This window comes from Emys orbicularis, chromosome 7 (assembly GCF_028017835.1).
Source record: "Emys orbicularis isolate rEmyOrb1 chromosome 7, rEmyOrb1.hap1, whole genome shotgun sequence".
In the NCBI taxonomy this organism is placed as follows: Eukaryota; Metazoa; Chordata; order Testudines; family Emydidae; genus Emys; species Emys orbicularis.
This window is the reverse complement of record NC_088689.1, coordinates 1,616,486-1,633,268: the sequence shown is the minus strand read 5'-3', so window position 1 is coordinate 1,633,268 and position 16,783 is coordinate 1,616,486. Positions and strand designations below refer to the sequence as shown.

Here is a 16,783-nt window from a genome sequence, read left to right as displayed (position 1 = left end):
CAGGGCTCAGGTGAGAAGCAATCGGAGCCGGTCACTTCTAGGGCAGCAAGCTGCACCCCCCCAGGTGAGACTGACCTTGCTGCAGTCTGACAGCTGGGCAGTGCCCTAGGAGTTCTGGTGTGAGCAGCCACGCCATGACTGGCTCTTGCTGGCCCTTGCCTGCCCGGGGGTCTCTGCAGGGCGGGCCGAGGCTCAGTGGTAGGGCAGCGCGGGGAACGCGGACGGGTTCTGTAGCACTATCGCCCAAGCCCAGCAGAGCCGGCTCAGCCCCCTTCATTTATCAAAGGCGCCAGTCCCAACGGAACAGCCACAACCCGATGCACAAGGCTCCCCACAGGAGATCTCCCTGCCCAGCCACCACCTGCCCTGCCGGGCAGCCTGAGACAACAAAACCCAGCGCCTGCTCTGCAGGGCAGACCGGTCGGGGAGGGGAGGGGCCGTACCGCCTGGTCCGCACATTCAGGCTGCACCAGTTTCTAGTTACATCGGCGCAAAGCCCCCTGCTGACACTAGATTCGGTTCAAGACGGGCTTATTTCAGTTTAACTTAAACCTGTTCCTAGCTAAGCTATAGCCACATCACCCGAGACACATATACAGGGAGCTAAGAGCATCCGCGTAGCCCTTGGCACTGGCTGGACTAAATCCATTTTAAATCTCCCCTCCAGGTAAACCAGTGCGACTCTGCACATAGACCAGCTCTGCTCTGGGACCCGCTCCCCTCTCAGCCCCTCTCATTGAAACCCAGAGTCTCCCGCTCGGGAGCAGTGCGGATCCGGGAGCGCCAGGGCAAGGCGGCACCCTGCGGGAAATGGCTGACAGGAGCCCCGGGCAGTCTCCTGAGCCTCCCACTCAGTCAGCCGCTGCCTTCCTGACTGTGCTCAGGTCACTAGCCCGTTCTGCTGCCCGGGGGGGAATCCCAGCAAAGGGAATCTCCAGTTCCCTCTGCAGCTCCAGGCTGCACAGACATTGGAGCACTGAGTGCCCCATGCGCTCAGCCCTGCAGGGACCAGTCACACCCCGCACCCACCTGGGCTTGCACTTCCCACTGCAGGGCACGGAACAGGCTCGGCTGGCAGCCACGGCAGAGTAAATCCAGAATAATTTAACAGACAGAGAGCGCAGTTTCTCTGGACTGACACCAGTGTAGAGAAGCAGAATCTGGCCCGGTGTCTCTGGATTCAGGATTACAGCACTGCAGACACGTCCCAGACCCTTCCTGGAATACCCTCCAACCCTCGGAGCTCCATGGCTACTGCTGGAACGTACCAGCTCATAACGAGGACAGCAATTGTTATGAAATACACCCTACAGCAAGGGAGTGTTTGGTTTCACACACACCTTCCTCCTTCACGTACCCCGCAGCACTTCACTCGGCGAAGGATTAGACACAGGACAAGCAACAGCTCTCTGCTCAGCTCGCCGGAGCTCACGCCCGGCTCGCCTGAGCTCACGCCCAGCTCGCCTGAGCTCACGCCCGGCTTGGGATACAAAAGCCAGCACAGAGACAGTGGAGTTAGCAGCAGGAGGCGCCGTTCGGACCATCACAGAGCAGCCGGGATAGCTGAAAAATCAGGATCCAGGCATAGTCACAGTTCCAAAAAGCAACATTTCAGAGAGTCCTGGCAACTGCCATTTTCCCCACCAGGAAAGGGCTAAAACACACTCATAACGGAAACGGTTGGAACAAACAACAAAATAAGAACAGGGAGGCCAGAGCAGAAACAGGCCAAGGGCTAAGAGCGGCCACACCACACAAAGCAAGGTCAGAAAGGATTTCAAGCTGTTCCTGCCGCCCATTTGCATCCCTCCTGCACCCCCCTTTGTCCGGACACTTGCACGTTAGACCAGGAGCTGTTCAAGGCAGGGATGGTCCCTTCTCAGCTCTCTGCACAGCTCCGTGCACACCAGCATGGACTATAAATAATCACACCGTGAAAAGAGACAGAGAGGGGGCCGTGACAGCTCTCGCCATCCCAGACCCCGCGGGGGCCACCCCACATCTGTATCCCGCTGATGGGATTTTATTTCAGAGCCTGGTATTAAAACCCAGCACAGGTTAAAATGAAAATGTTCACGGTTTACACTCGTTACCTTAATTGTTTTTTCTTTTTATGTAATAGGAGCCTTTGAAGCAGGACGGCCCTTCCTCATGCTCCACCACCGCAGAGCTGAGACCAAGGGAAATGCCAATCCATAATTAATTGGAAGGGTGCATTATCAGCTGCCATTACATATGCCAATTTTGGGCACTGTTCCACCGTTTCACACACTCCAAGCTGGCAGCTCCAGGCTGGTTTTAACCCTTTACAATACATTTGTGAACGGACTCTTGGGAACAGCTCTCTGGCGGGCAAAGGAGCTTATTCCAAACCTGCTGGCTGTGCCAACAAAGCCTGCACTGCAGAGCTGCCGATCCGTCTGTCTAGGTGCTTTCCTGGCCCTCAGCCCCCTAGTGTGACAGCTCCTCACACTCATTCATGGGCTCTATCCTCGCACACCCCTGTGAGGCAGGAACTATTATCACGGCTTTACAGCTGAGAACTGAGACATAGGCTAGAGGAAGCGACTCGCCTGAGGTCTCACAGGGAGCCTGGGCCCCAGCCCAGTGCCCCGTCCACTAGCCCACTCTTCCCACTCACACAAAGTCCAAACCGGTCAACCTGCTGAAGGAGATCACTGGGTCAGCAGCACCAAAGGAAACTGCTCTAAGCTACGGGGTGCACCTAGAAATAGTCTAGGTCCGTACTGTGTGACTCATCCGCCCTCGAACCCCCGCCTCTAGAGACAGCCAACTTATATTCCAGCCAGGCTGTTGCCCAGAATCCTATTAGCATCTGGTGTTTGCATTTGCCGTGGAAGTTGGATGGAGACAAGGGGATGATTATTATTTAGAATTTGTAATTGCTTCGTTAAAAGACTTTCCCCCCACAAGAATGGTACCGAGAACCCAGCCACCCACAACGGCCAAACCGCCCCGACAACCACAGCCCGGGGACAAACCAACCCACCACAAGCAAATTCACAACAGTTTAAAAAGCACAAACTCTTCCTCAAGCAGAGTTTTTACCCTCAAAAATGAGACGTGGCAGATGCTCCGTGGAGCCCCCTAGGGCTACTGACTTTACACAGGAGGTGCCCAGATACCACAGTGCTGGACAGCAGGCTGGACGGACAGTGAGAAGATTTGTAAAAAGAGAGACGCAAGGCACGTATACAAGCTCCCTTGTAATGTACGGCCATACTCCTCTCCCTCCTCCTAGCCGCTAGAACTCCGGCTCCTGACTCCCTTCTAACCTTCTGCTCATCTTGGCTGCAATACAAATCAAATCGGGGAAAAACACTAACTAGGCCTCATCGAAGCTCCGGTTCTCCAGCATTCCCCACAGCCCCGGCCTGGCTTGATTCTATTAGCAGCATTACGGGGACTCGCTGTCCATCTGGGCACTTACACAGCGCTCAGGGCCGGGTGTCTGAGCAGTGCTGCCTCTGTTTGGTTGCACCAAGTCTGTATCAGCCCCTGTGGCATGGGGGTTATTCCAGTCAGAGCAGGGGTAAGAATCAGCGTGCTCTCAGGCTGGGGAGACAGGGGGTTGAGCTCTGCACGGGGTGGGGACCAGCATGGACTGACCCCCGGGACATCCGCAGGCCTGAAACTCGCCTGGGAAGAGAATCCGGCTGGGGGATCAAACCCTCTGCCAACCGCTCATGGCTTTTCCGAGGTAAAGGAGCTAATGGGAGCTCAGTCGCTGACCAATGGCAAAGCGCCAGATCAAGTCATCTGGTGCCATAGTAACGGCTGCCTCAGAAACGGGCCCTTTTCAGGGTGCTTGGCACAGGCCACCCCGTCTCTTGTCCTTTTCTCTCACACACAAAGCGGAGGAAACAATCTTCCAGCCACTTCCCCTCGCCCCCTCCCCCCAGCCTCCGCACCTGGAGGGGAGCAGGGCCCGGCCTGTGCTGAGAAATGGCCTGACGCATTTTCTCCCCGTCCCCGGGGGAGCCCCTAACAACAGGGGCCAGCGCTGGGCTCTGAGCGAGGCAGGCTGCTCCTTCGCAGGCGCCTCTGGAGATGCCCCTTGTCAGGACCCGCTGCCCAGCATGCCCCCTCCAACGCAGGCCAAAGCAGCCATGGGACCCGCTGGGCACCGAGTGGCAGGAATCCACCTGCCAAGGGCCCGTTCAGACACTTCGGGGAACGCTCTCCAGGGCGCGGTGCCGGGGGAGACCCAGCATCCCACCACCAACACGGGAGCCATACAAATAACACACAGCCCCGTGGCGGGTCTGCCCCGGCACCTCTCCTGCGCCAGGCGCAGCGCCCCCAGAGCCCCAGCCCCTTCAGTGGCTCCCGCCTGTGTCCCGTCCCGTCTCCCCCCACCCCACACACTTCGATCAGACAAGGGCCTTTTTCCTTCTACTGAAAGGCTGTGCAGTCCCTGCCTCAGATCCAGATGCATCCCGACGCGCTAATTAGTGACTGAAGGTTACTGTTGCCTTTGCATTCATTATTGTTTTATTAGCAGCTGCCTCCTTGCTTTCACCTTCCCTCCACCATCTCCCGCCTCCCCTTGGGCCAGGCACACTTCACAAGCCAACAAAGCAAGAGCCTGCCGGTCTGGGGATGGAAAGGGTGAAGAGATAATTAAGGAGACACCAAACAAGGGCACTCAGTTCTCTCGGGGCCAGCACGCCCTCCCAGGCTGCAGGTCTCCCACACGGAGAGAACAGCAGTGCGGCTGCGTCCCCCAGTCCTTCAGCACCCCTGGAACGAGGCTGAATGTGCAGGCAGAGCAGTTAGATAGTGGCCCAGCCCAGCATCCAGAAAGCACTTGGCATCTCTCACTTCCCCTCTCTGTGCACACACAGAACAGAAGTGGAAAAAGGAACCACGGCAGATGTAGGTCACACCCCGGCCACCCAGCGTCCACCCAAAAGGGGCCCTGAGAACATCCCCCCCAAGAGAGGTTCCAGCTCTGTCCTGCCCCAGCTCTTGGCAAGCGCTGAATGCACAGACTGCTGTCTCCATAGAGCACATGCTGCCTTCTCAGCCGGTCCCTGCCCAGCAAGAACCAAGGGGCAAAGGCACTCTGGAAAGATTCACACAACGACACGTGCTAGAAATTCCATTCTTAATCCTCAGAGCTCAGGCCCAGCCTGCACGGGCTCCCGACGATACCAGCCACTCACAAGTCGTGCAACCCAGAGACACGCTGCACCAACAAACCACCATCCTGGGAAACAAGGCGCACAATGGAGACTTCGGACTCCGAGACAAGCATGCCGCTGAGCCGGAGAAAGCGCTTCCAGCACTGCCAGCCCGCAGCATCCAGCAGTAGCGTTTCCTCCAGATCGCTCCCCAGGCAAAAGGGCTCCGCCCTACACACCAGGATATACACACGCAAGGAAATGCTCTCCAGGCACAACAGAGCTCCCGGCACTACCGGGGAAAGTTCCCTACCAAACTGCTCCATGACAGTCAGGAGAAACCCATGTCTGACACCTGGCTTTGCACCCCAATACCTCAGCCCTCTCCTCCCACGCTTCTCTAAGGCCCAAAGATACACCGGTTTCCAACACAGCTGCCTTGCTAGCCAGCCAGAACATGCCACGCCCGGAAACCACTCCTAGAATGCCAGCTGGAGTTCAGCATGGCGGCACAAATTGAAAACCAGCAGCCCGACCTTCGGGAGCAAGTCTAGCTCGGATGCAATCAACACAGCAGCTCAGATATCCCATCTGCGCAGCCTGACGCTTCACACAGCACACGCAGCTCTACCGGAATCAGCAAGGTGTTTCACACAAAGTTGGGCTTTGCTGCTGGCCCCCACCCCCTGCTTAGGGCTCGCCATGATGGTTCATCTCTCACAGACAGCAGGGTAAATTCGAAGTAGCTCGGAACACGACGATGGGGTTACACCAGTATAAGTGAGTTTAGAATCAGGCCCACAAGGGGATCCAAAGGAAAGACATAGGAAAGGTATGGGAGAAACCGGAGCTCACAGCCTCGCTTCATGTGTAAAAGTGTCACATTTCAAGGTCTCTGGGACTCCAGCTGGACAGGGCCCTGGGGCATTTGTGTTCCTTTAAATTTCACATTAGCACAGACAAACCTGCATGTCACAATACTAACATTGCTCAGCCAGCCTGGATACTAAGCAGTTTGTTAGGCACTGTTCTTTTCTTTAATAACATTTAACAGCCTTTAAAGATGCTGATCCTTCAGCTCTTCCACGGCTGATTTCTTTTCATACTGCAGATGTTGGGTAATGAATTTACGTCACTCCAATTAAACATGTTTCCTCGCATCCCAGTTAGTTCCCCTTCGGATAAAACCCCAGTTAACTCCAGTGCAGCAGCCGACAACTCTGGATCTAACCCCTAGAACTCTGCTGCATTCCCACCGGGAGAGGTCGCCGCGCCGACACGCCCGGCTCTGTGTGGCGAGCCAGGGCCCCCTCGCTGTCTGAGCCGTCCAAAGGCAGAGGATGGAACCTCGAGCGATAAGAAAGGTACTCACAGTCGCGACAGGGCCTGGTTGTTCTGGAACAGAAGCTCCGGCAGTGTGTGCAGCTGGTTCCGATTCAGCCGTCTGGGAAAAGGGAGAGAAAGGGTTACAAGGAGTCACCTGTTCAAGGAGGAAGGCAATGATCCCAGCCCAACAAGGAGCCGCAGTGCCCGGCTCCGAACCCCTGGATGCAGGGATGGCTCCGAACCCCTTAACTGGATGCAGGGATGGCTCCAGTGAGGAATGCTGGGGGGGGCCCATATAGGGTCTCTCATAGACGTTAGCCTTCCCCTTACAGAGTAACTACAGCGTTACTGGGCCAAAATCAGGGCGTTCCTCACATTCTCTCCACTGAGAACCACCCGTCTCCTTAACGGTTAGTCTTCTTAGTCCATAGCTAGCCGAGGGGTGTGTGGGACACCCTGCCCAGGAGTCTCTAGGCACTAAGAGATTTTTGACAATGGGACCCGGAAGTTGGACTCCTAAGTCCACCTTTAGGTACCTAAGTATGTGGCCTGATTTTCAGCAGCTCGCACTGAAATCGTCGTCAGCACAGCCAGGCCTGAGCTTTGGTGCAGCCCAGCCCAGCCCAAGGCAAGGCGGTCTCCTGCCAGCTCTAGCAGACTCCAGCAAAGGGCAGTTAAATTCAGCCTGTCGCTCAGCCTCTCCTCGGCTCCTTCTTCACCAAAGCCCCAGACCCCCGCGCTCTGTACTTCCTACCCACCAGCGCTCACCCCTACCCTTTGCTGCGGCTTTCCTCTGAGTCGACAGCACGAAGCCTTACGCCCTGCTGCGGGAGTTACACCCCCCCACCCCTTTGCTGAGACGTCCTGGCAGCGCTCAACGGCTGAGCGGGGGCCTTGTCTATGCACAGAAGTCGCCCTGGTTTAACAGAACTGGTTTAGAAACTGACTTTGTTTCCTTGCCTGGACGCTGGTTTCAGTGTGAGAGCAGCGGCCACACAGGAGCATTGCAGTGATGTGTCTAAAGCAAACCATGGTGATCGGTCCATTGGTTCTCAACCCACGGCCCAATCAGCACAGAGCTGCAGGCCATGTGACATCCGCAGGGCCATACAGGCAGGATATCTATTGTGTGGATGCGGCCCATGTAACACAGAACGCTGCACAGGCGGCTCGCAATGGCCAACAGGTTGAGAACCACTGACCTAGTCTGACCCCTGGATAGCACCAACAATAGAACGTCCACACTAACTCCTAACACAGGTGCTGGGTCTAGAGGTACGGGGGGCTGCCGCACCCCCTGGCTGGAAGTGGTTTCCACTCTATCCCGGGGTTACAGTCTGGTTCAATGGCTCTCAGCCCCCCACTGTACACCCTGCTCCAGCCCACTGACTCCGCACCAAAAGCATATTGTTCAGAAAAACATCCCAGCTTGATTTTAAAATGGCCAGTGATGGAGAATCCACCACAGCTCTTGGTAAACTGCTCCGATGGTTAATTACTCTCCCTGTGCGACTACATGTGCAGCCCAGGCTCAGAGCTGGGGCGGTGCTCAGGAGCGGGGGCCACTTACAGAGGATTGCACAGACAATATCAGCTGCAGTTTTGCCTGGTAACCCGCTGCCCCATCGGCTTGGACGAGGCAGGTTTTCAGTTTGCAGAGTCTCTTTATTTAGCAACAACTGAACTAGAACGGGTATTGCCCTCGTTCGCAGTACTTTACATACACAATATTAGTATTGGTTGTATCTGATTTCCTCCACCATTAAATGCAGCCACCTCTGGGGCAAGCCAAGCAGCTGTTTAAAAAGCACACAGCAACACTGCAGTTTAGGACAGAAAGTGAAGGAGACCACTTCACTGTGACACTGGGTTCGGCCCTCAGTTAGGTCTACACCGCGAAACAAGATCCGCGGCTGCAAGTCTCAGAGCCCAGATCAGCTGACTTAGGCTCACACTATGGGGCTAAAAATAGCAGTGCAGATGTTCCCACTCGGGCTGGGGCCAGGGCTCTGGAACCTGAAAGCGGGAGGTCTCAGAGCCCGAGGTTCAGCCCAAGCAGGAAGGTCCACACTGTTATTTTTAGCCCTGTAGTGAGTCGACCCAGGCTCTGAGGCTGAGCCATGCTGCCGCGGGGTTTTCTTTCTGTGCAGGCGGACGCCAAGAGGGGACAGCGCCCCCACTGAGCCGCAGGCCCCACTCTGCAGCCCGGCGCCCTGCGGGAACATGAGTCAGTTCTGATTCGAGATGAACGTCCGCTCCTGAGTCATCAGCACGCGTGTGTGCGCCTTGGAGGCTGCCCAGTCCAGCCCTGAGCAGGCCTGACTCTGCTTCCCGGAAGAGAGCGGCTGGGTCACAGCCCAAGGCGGTGTGTGCGGTGTCTGCTGACCTACCTGCTGGTGCAGGCTTTGCAGTGCCCTGAAGGCGCTGCTAGGCGAGGTCCCAGCTGCGCTCGTGGCTGATTGGCACGCAGACGCGTTAAGCACATCGCTGAGGAGTTATTTGGATCCCCGAGGGAAAAGGAGCAGATTGGGACGCGTCTGAGTGCAAACGGCGGGCAGCTCCGCGGCTGGGGTATAAAACGGTTTGTCCTCCAGCCATCTGTCTGTGTTAGCGAGAGAGCAGGGCCCGTCCCCCAGCACCGCGCCCCGCCGAGACACTGCCATGCCCTGCTCTCAAACGGGGTCTGACTTCAACCACTCCCACAGGAGTCCTGCCCCACAGATTATCCTGCTGGCACCTGAACTGTACTGGAGAGCAGGGATGGACAAGGGTCTGCTCCAGACCCCCACCCCATTCTCTTTAGCCCTTCCCAGCCCCACAAGGGTCTTTGCTCAGGCTGCTCAGAGCAGTCAGATGCTCTCTCTTCTCCAGGGCATGAGTGCAGTGCCAGGCCCTGCCAGCACAGGGAGAGCAGTGGGCTGCACCCAAATCCCCCCCCCCACGATAGCACAGCCACTGGCCCCCCCAGCAGCTCGCGGGACCACCAACCCTTCTGCTGTCTGCAGCAATAGCGGCCATTCCCCTCTCCCCCTCCCTGTCCCGCAGCGCCCAGGCACTCACAGCCGCTCCAGCTCCTTCATGTCGTCAAACGCTCCCCGCTCCACCGTGTTGATCTGGTTTTCCATCAGCTGCCTGGAAAAGGGAGGCAGAGAGAACAGGTCAGAGCCGAGACGCACAGGGGCAGCGCGCTCACTCGCCGGGAATCCACGGGAAGCCCCCGCACCGCAGCCTGGGGACCTGCCCGGGGACTGGCTGGGCAGGGCATGCTCATTCCAGGGGTGCAATGGCCCATGTCGTCACACATGTCAGGGGGGGCCGAGGCCCTGCCATGCTCCCTTGGAGCAGGGGCCACCATCATAGGGACCCCGGCCACCTCCCGTCAACGTCACTGGGAGCTAGCCAGGGAAAGGGCTGCTTTGTTCAGACACCTACCGGCGCCCCAGCTAGGCCACTCGCGGCCACCCTCCAGCACCCGCCATGGTGCTGGGCTCCCAGGTCACTGAGCCGGGAGCCCCCTAGCCCACGGGTGTCACACGGCTCCTCCTCCGCACCGCGTTGGTGTTCAGCGCCGTCAGAGCAGCTCCCGGCTAAGAGCTCGGGCCTGGCTCCCAGCAGCATCCATTTCCATCACCCAGTTTCCACGCCCATGGAGGGCACGCAGGCCTTGCCGGCAGTGAGCCAGCCAGAGGGCGAGGGCCCAAGTCCCTCTGGGATACTGGGGTCACCAGGCAGCAAACCCAGCCCCCTCCCCGGGGCGTGGCCCGGTCAGTCACGTGAAGCAGGACCCTCAGGCACACGCTCACTGTTCCTTTCATCCCAGCCCCCTTTACCGTCAGAGGAGTCGCCCGCCTCCCAGCCCAAGTCACCAAGGAGGCCAATGACCTCTGACCCCCCCCCCCCTTTAAACCATGTTTCCGACAGCAGGGGCCCTATGGTGAGCCCGGGTTCCCCTCCCCTGCTTGCCCCAGTTCTCTCTCAGCCTGGGATTTAGCAGCACCAGCCTCCCAAGGCAGAGTCCCATCTGGGTCAGCCCCGGCCCGGGCAGGCCTCTCCCCGCCAGGCAGTCCCCCCACCCCCGTCACAGACACTGCTAGCGCTCGGGGCAGGGGACTCACAGGACACGCAGCTGCTTCAACCCCGAGAAGTCGTTCCTGTTGATCCGGGTGATGTTGTTTCCGTTCAGCTCCCTGAGGAGAGAAGAAGGGACGGTCAGCGAACGGGGGCGGATGTAAGGCAGGGTCGGAGCCCTGGGCTCCCGCAGCCAGCGCACGGGGAGGGCTGAGCTCCCCCAGAGGCAGGCAGGTGCCAGACGACAGCTAGATTGAACCGGGCTTCTCCATGGACCTGGAAACAGGCAGCACTCCTGGCTCTGACACCGGCTGGCACCAGCTGCTAGCCAGGAAGGGGCGAGGACCCTGCAAATGGCCAGTTGTTAATGGTCAGCTCATGCCCCAAAGCAGGGGGGTTTACAGCCCTTCTCAACACCCCGGCTGTTAGTCTGGCTTTGGATGTTCCCACTGTGACGGGTTGGACCCCTGGGGAAGCCGCCTGATGTGCTGAGATACCCCTGAGTCTACCTGTTCTGCCAGCCTGGGCCCCCTTAACCTGTCTGGCTGAGCCAGGCTCTAAAAACCTCCTCTAACCCACACACAGGCTGGGCCACCCCCAGCTACAGATCAGCTCTGGGCACACTCAGCTTCAGGGACTTGCTCCAGCACTCAGATGTCCAGCTCCCTTGGAGTGCAGACCCAAAGAGATACTATGAAATTCACCCCTCCCTCAAGGTGGAGAGAGGTGTGCACACTTCTTGCCTCTTCCCCCAGTTAGAAATTACAGAAACTGGGTTTAATAATAAATAAAACAAATTTTATTTAATATAAAAGGCAGATTTTAAGTGATAAAAGGGGTAACAAACAGAACAAAGCCGATTACTAAGCAAATGAAATCAAACACGCAAACTAAGCTAGTTTCACTAAAGAAATCAGTTACAAATAGTATTTCTCACCCTAGACCAGGGGTACTCAAACTGGGGGTTGGGACCCCACAGGGGGCTGTGAGGTTATTACATGGGGGGTCATGAGCTGTCAGCCCCCACCCCACACCCCGCTTTGCCTCCAGCATTTATAATGGTGTTAAATATATTTAAAAGTGTTTTTAATTTATAGGGGGGGGGTCGCACTCAGAGGCTTGCTATGTGAAAGGGGTCACCAGGACAAAAGTCTGAGAATCACTGCCCTAGATATTGTTGTGGGCAGGTTGCAAAGTTTCTGTGGTTCAGAGTTCCAGTTCTATTCCTTTTCAGACTAGACCCCTGTCTCAGGCTGGACTCTCCCTTGCCTTCAGTTTTTCTTCTTGGGCAGACAGGCCATGGAGAGGAGGAAATGGAGAGGCCATGGAGAGGAGGAGCATTCAGTAAATCAGAACCTTTCCAAGGATATCTCACATGAGCCACCTGGCATAAAAGTATATCTCAGTTATGTCATATTCATATCATCAGCATATGTCCATAAGGAATGTGGAATGTCACGTCACACCCATTATCCAGGCCAATGGCCAGCGCTTGGCTCTTGGCCTCAATGAGATCTTGTAGCAGCAAGTTCCACAGGCTCCTTGTGGGCCGTGTGCAAAAGCATTGCCATGTATTAGTTTTTAATGTGTCCCCCTTCAATGGCATTGAATGCAGGGTGGGCAGAAGCAGGGCAGCTCCCTGCACCCCCCCCCCCCCACTCACACACACGCTGCTCTCTGGGTGGGAGGGATAACGTCGCTGCCACCAAAGCAATGAACGGCTCAGGAACAGCGACAGCTGCCCAGTGCCCACTGTATGTGCACAAAGCCCTGGAACGCCGTCCCCTAGCGCCGATGCAGCAAAGATCCAGCATCTGCAGAGACCCAAACGCACGGAGCCACGGAGGTTTCTGAACTCCTATAAATTAGCAGGGAGGCCCCCCAACGTGCCTATCTGCAGCTGAGAGCCAGGTTTACACCACGGCACAAAACCTGAGTCACGTCGCACCTTGCTCTCAGCCTCACCCAGCTCTCCTGGAACAAGCCTCCTTAGGGAGAGCCGCCTGGACCCCTGGAACGTCTGCGCTGGAGGCTGGCAGCCAGTCATTGGAAGCCTTTCCCTTCCCCCACACACACTGTGGTCTTTTGGAGCCCTGCGCTCCCCCCCCCCAACCCCCACAGACCCAGCCCACTGCCCTAGGTTTGTTTTCAGTGGTATCAAAGCAGCTCCCAGAAACGTCGGTTTGGAAAATAAACCGCGTTTAAAGTTTCCCACGCAGGAGACACTAACACAAACCCCATTGTTTCTTCCGGAGTCAGGTTTCACCCACAAAAGCCGTGGGGCTCAGAGCCAGCCAGAACTCCCAGGGGAGCTGCAAGCCTGAAGTCCGGAGGCTGCGCTGATTCATTCCCAGGTGTCAGGAGGGTGTGGGAATGAGGGGCAGCGACAGACAAACACCCACCCAGCCTGGCTCTGGCTGAGACACACACAGCGCAGAGAAGGGGGGTGTCCGTTCTCAGCACCGCCCGGAGAACCAGGGGGCTACACAGACAAAATCATCTCTGCTAGGCCCCCCCCAGTGAGCTGCTACAGTCTGGCGGGAAAGGCCTTCTGCATGCAAATTATTTGTCATTAGCCACTGCATCAATTAATACGGCCACCATTTTGGTGTGACTGACACCCCCCCCTCCCGAGAAGGAAGCGCCAGACAGGCGAGCTAGAACTGTGGGTAGAGGGAAGCGACCCTACCCTAAGAGCCCAGTCCCGCCGGCAGGAGCGGTAGGTACGCACCTAAGCCAGGACCGGGCCCTTTGTCTCGGGAGCCCTTTAAACACCCCACTGGGGATTAGGGGGACAGGGAAGGCTGGCTGGCTCCTGGTACAGAGATGGCCGCTGTGTGTCTGCCCACGGAGAAGCCCGCACCCAATGCCAGGCAAACCTCCCACGATCCCTGAGGGTCAGTGTCTCCCCGGCAGTGAGGGCACTCCTGGGTAACACTACACGAACTCCAGCTCCCCTGGCTACTCCCACCTCCCTGCCAGGCAAGGTGGCATCTAATGAGTCACATCTGCCCCACTGCAATCACTGCAGCTCCGGCTAGCAAGCAGGGCACAGCCCGCCCCAGTTACAGGTCCCCCCTCGTGCACTATAACCAGCCTGGGGGCTACGTCATCCCCGGCCCGCTACTCCCGACCCTTGCATGGCCCCATCCCCCAGGCTACCAAAGGGGGTCAAGGTGCATCGTCTCCCAGCTATTCCTGGCCTTTGGGGCCTCACCCAGAGCAAAGGAGCAAACCGGGGCCCCAGGCTCCGATCTCCCTGCCTCCCCCTGGGGGGCAGCACCCTGCAACACCTGCACTCAATGGCTCTGCCCACCTGGCTGGTAGAACAGCTGCAAGGCGCCCCAAACTGGCCACATCAAGCATATGGGGACGCACAGAACTTGGCTGCGCAGGGGGCCAATGGACCCGGGAATTCCTGATCGGCAAGTGCCCAGGTGTACTGGGGTGATGGAGCCATGGCGGGGCGGGGGGCGGGAGGCAGCCCTTAGAAATCAGCCCCCCACCCTGCCAGTCTGCAGCAGGCTCTCTCGGGGGACGTCTCCACAGCCCCGGCAGCGAGCACTAAGCCGGGCTGGCAAACGCGCTGGGCTGGTGCTGCCGCGCTTAGACACAGCCGTGTCAATGCTGCGGCTCAGGCTGGCACTCGGGCTCTGAAGCCTGGGGGGTGGGGGGGAGCTTAGAGCCCGAGTGCCAGCCCGAGCCGCAGCTCAAAAGTGCCGGCAGCGTGGCCATGCCCTGAATGTACCAGGAGCCGTGCGTGCGCAGGGCAGCGAGCAAAGCGCCTCCTTCCCAACTCAGACACGAAGAACCGCTCTGCTCAGCCCCCACTTGCTGAGTGCTGAGAGCTGGGGTCGGGGCAGGGGGTCCCTGAGAGCTGGGGGGCCTGGGGCCAGGGTTGGGGCAGAGGGGCCCCAAGAGCCGGGGTTGGGGCAGGGGGGCCTGGGGCCAGAGCCTTCAGCACAGGGTTTGGGCAGCCAAGTCTGTGCACTCACACTGGAGGCAGCACATCAGGCACTTTCAATCTACCGCAGGGCCTGCGATCTCGGACCGGGCCAGCACCGCGGGGTCCATACCGCGGGGCCTGCGCTCTCGGACCGGCCAGTGCAGCAGGGTCCGTACTGGGGCCTGCACCCTGGGACCGGCCAGCGCAGTGGGGTCCCTACCGCGGGGCCTGTGCTCTCAGACCGGGCCTGCGATCTCAGACCAGGCAGCGCTGAGTGGGATCTGGCCTCTCCCATACAGAGGGCAATGGAGACTAGATTCATTGCCTGTTGCTCCCCACACCGGGAGCCGGCAGAGGCTCCTTTGCAGCCGTTTCGATGGAACGCACCCCTGGCAGCGCCAGGCCCTGCCCTTGGGGTCCCTACACAGCGTGGGGCCCGAGGGAGGGCCGAGGTCAGAGGCAGGACGGCCTCCAGCACCTCGGCAGCGTGTCCAGACACTGAAGCCGCGCAGCCTGGGGTGGTGGCATTGTGCGGCTGAAACGGCTGATAATGGCTAATGAGTTCCAGCTCGACCGGCACAGTCTCATAATTACACAGCTCAAAATCCCATTCAGCTGCTGAGATTGCCTGGCTCCTTCCTTTATGGAGCCGTGTGCGCCTGAGTGCGAGGGGGCGGGGGGGCAGGTTACTAGGACACTGATGAATGCCTCGGTGGGAATGAATAGACGCTCCCGGCCCTGCTGATTAAACTGAAACCCAGCAGCACATCCAGCTCCCAGCAGGCCAAGCCTAGGCACCAGGCAGGCAGAGACATTTGGATTCCCCTGCTCCCTCCTCCCCCCTGCCCCGGGAACAAGGGCCCGATCCTGCCAGGAGGGGAGTAACTCCAGAGGCGCTGAGCGCTCAGAGGCTGCTCATCCCCTGGCAGGACAGGGACCCAGCGGCAATCCAGCAAGGCTGCGAGCCCAGGGCATGGTGCACAGAGATGGGCAAACAGAGTTCAGAGATACCTGACTCGACTGCCCCAAGCTGACTCGGGGCTAAAAGGAAGGAAACACATACACACGCACACACATCCACACACACGCACACGCACACACACGCACTATAGGCAGAGCTTTATGTCTGAGTGCCGATTTTCCAAAGTGCTCTAAAATGCACCCACGGATGCAGATTGTGCCACATCAGAAGCGGGGGTAGAGTTAATGGTGCACATGTGGGGTTCCTGGGTTAGAGGTTTCTCAGGGTTCAGACTCCCACCTATCAGGACCTCATTTTAAACTGCTGTAACACTGATATGGCTGGAATACATAAGCCAACAGGGCCCCACTGTCCCAGGCGCTGCACGCACACGCACCAAGCAAATGGCAGGCTCCCACTCTGAAAGACAAGAGTCCCAGTCATCTCCCACTCCCTGGGCTCCAGGCCCCCGCATCACACCCAGCTCGGCCCCTGCTCAGCCCGCTCACCAAGGACGTAGGACGTTGGTGGTGTCCCACCCCAGGTTTTTCAATACTGTGTAATTTGCAACTATGTGGCACTGACAGATCATCTTAGATCGTTAGCATCTTTAGAGTGATTTGTCTGATCAAATGGGCTCGTTCTGCCCCACACTCTTAGGCCAGGGGACTGTACATCAAAAATTACGTCACCTGTTCCGAGTCACTGATATCTTGGAAGAAAATTATCCTGCCTGCTTATGGATCAATGTCCTAACAGATAAAGACCAGAGACGGTCCTAGTTGGTGTCTGCTCCTTACACACCTACCTATAGTGTGTAGGAAGAAGAGCTGTGCGATCGGTGAGAGTGACATATGCTGGAGGTATCATGCAGCCAGGACTAAAATATCCATGGAGTTTCTAAACATTCTAACTGACAATCTCCTAACTCAGAAAGAGTTGCAGCCAACGTGGGTGAATTCTGTGTTAGACCTTGTCCTAACAGATAAAGACGCACGGATCACAGACCTAAAAATGAATGGTAGCCTAGGCACAAGTGATCATGACGGTCACATTTATAATGTGTAAGCAGAATAAAGTCTAGACAAGTAATATAGATACATTTGGTTCTTTAACGGGGCCCATTTCACAAAGCTGAAAACGATTGTGAGCCAGATCAGCTGGGAGGAAGAATTTAATCCGAAAAATGTGAATAACTGGAAATCGTTTAAGAACACTTGACTAGATGACCAAAAAGCCACAATCGAGGAAGAAGGTTGTGCTGGTTAAAAAGACAACCTAGGTTAGAGGGGAAGTGAAGGCAGACGTAAAAGAATAAAAATAATATATAACAAA

General features: G+C 57.4%; 1 protein-coding gene across 2 annotated transcripts in view; it reads right to left on the bottom strand.

Moving 5' to 3' along the window:
• SLIT1 (slit guidance ligand 1) overlaps positions 1–16,783 on the bottom strand; it is a 130,089-nt gene that overhangs the window by 95,404 nt on the left and 17,902 nt on the right. For both annotated transcript variants that reach the window (XM_065408481.1, XM_065408482.1), the window contains exons 2-4: positions 10,589–10,660; positions 9,534–9,605; positions 6,520–6,591 (exon numbers count right to left, since the gene is read on the bottom strand). In XM_065408481.1, the coding sequence (XP_065264553.1) occupies positions 6,520–6,591; positions 9,534–9,598 (137 nt within the window). In that variant the 5' untranslated portion in view covers positions 9,599–9,605; positions 10,589–10,660. The remainder of the gene's footprint in view (positions 1–6,519; positions 6,592–9,533; positions 9,606–10,588; positions 10,661–16,783) is intronic.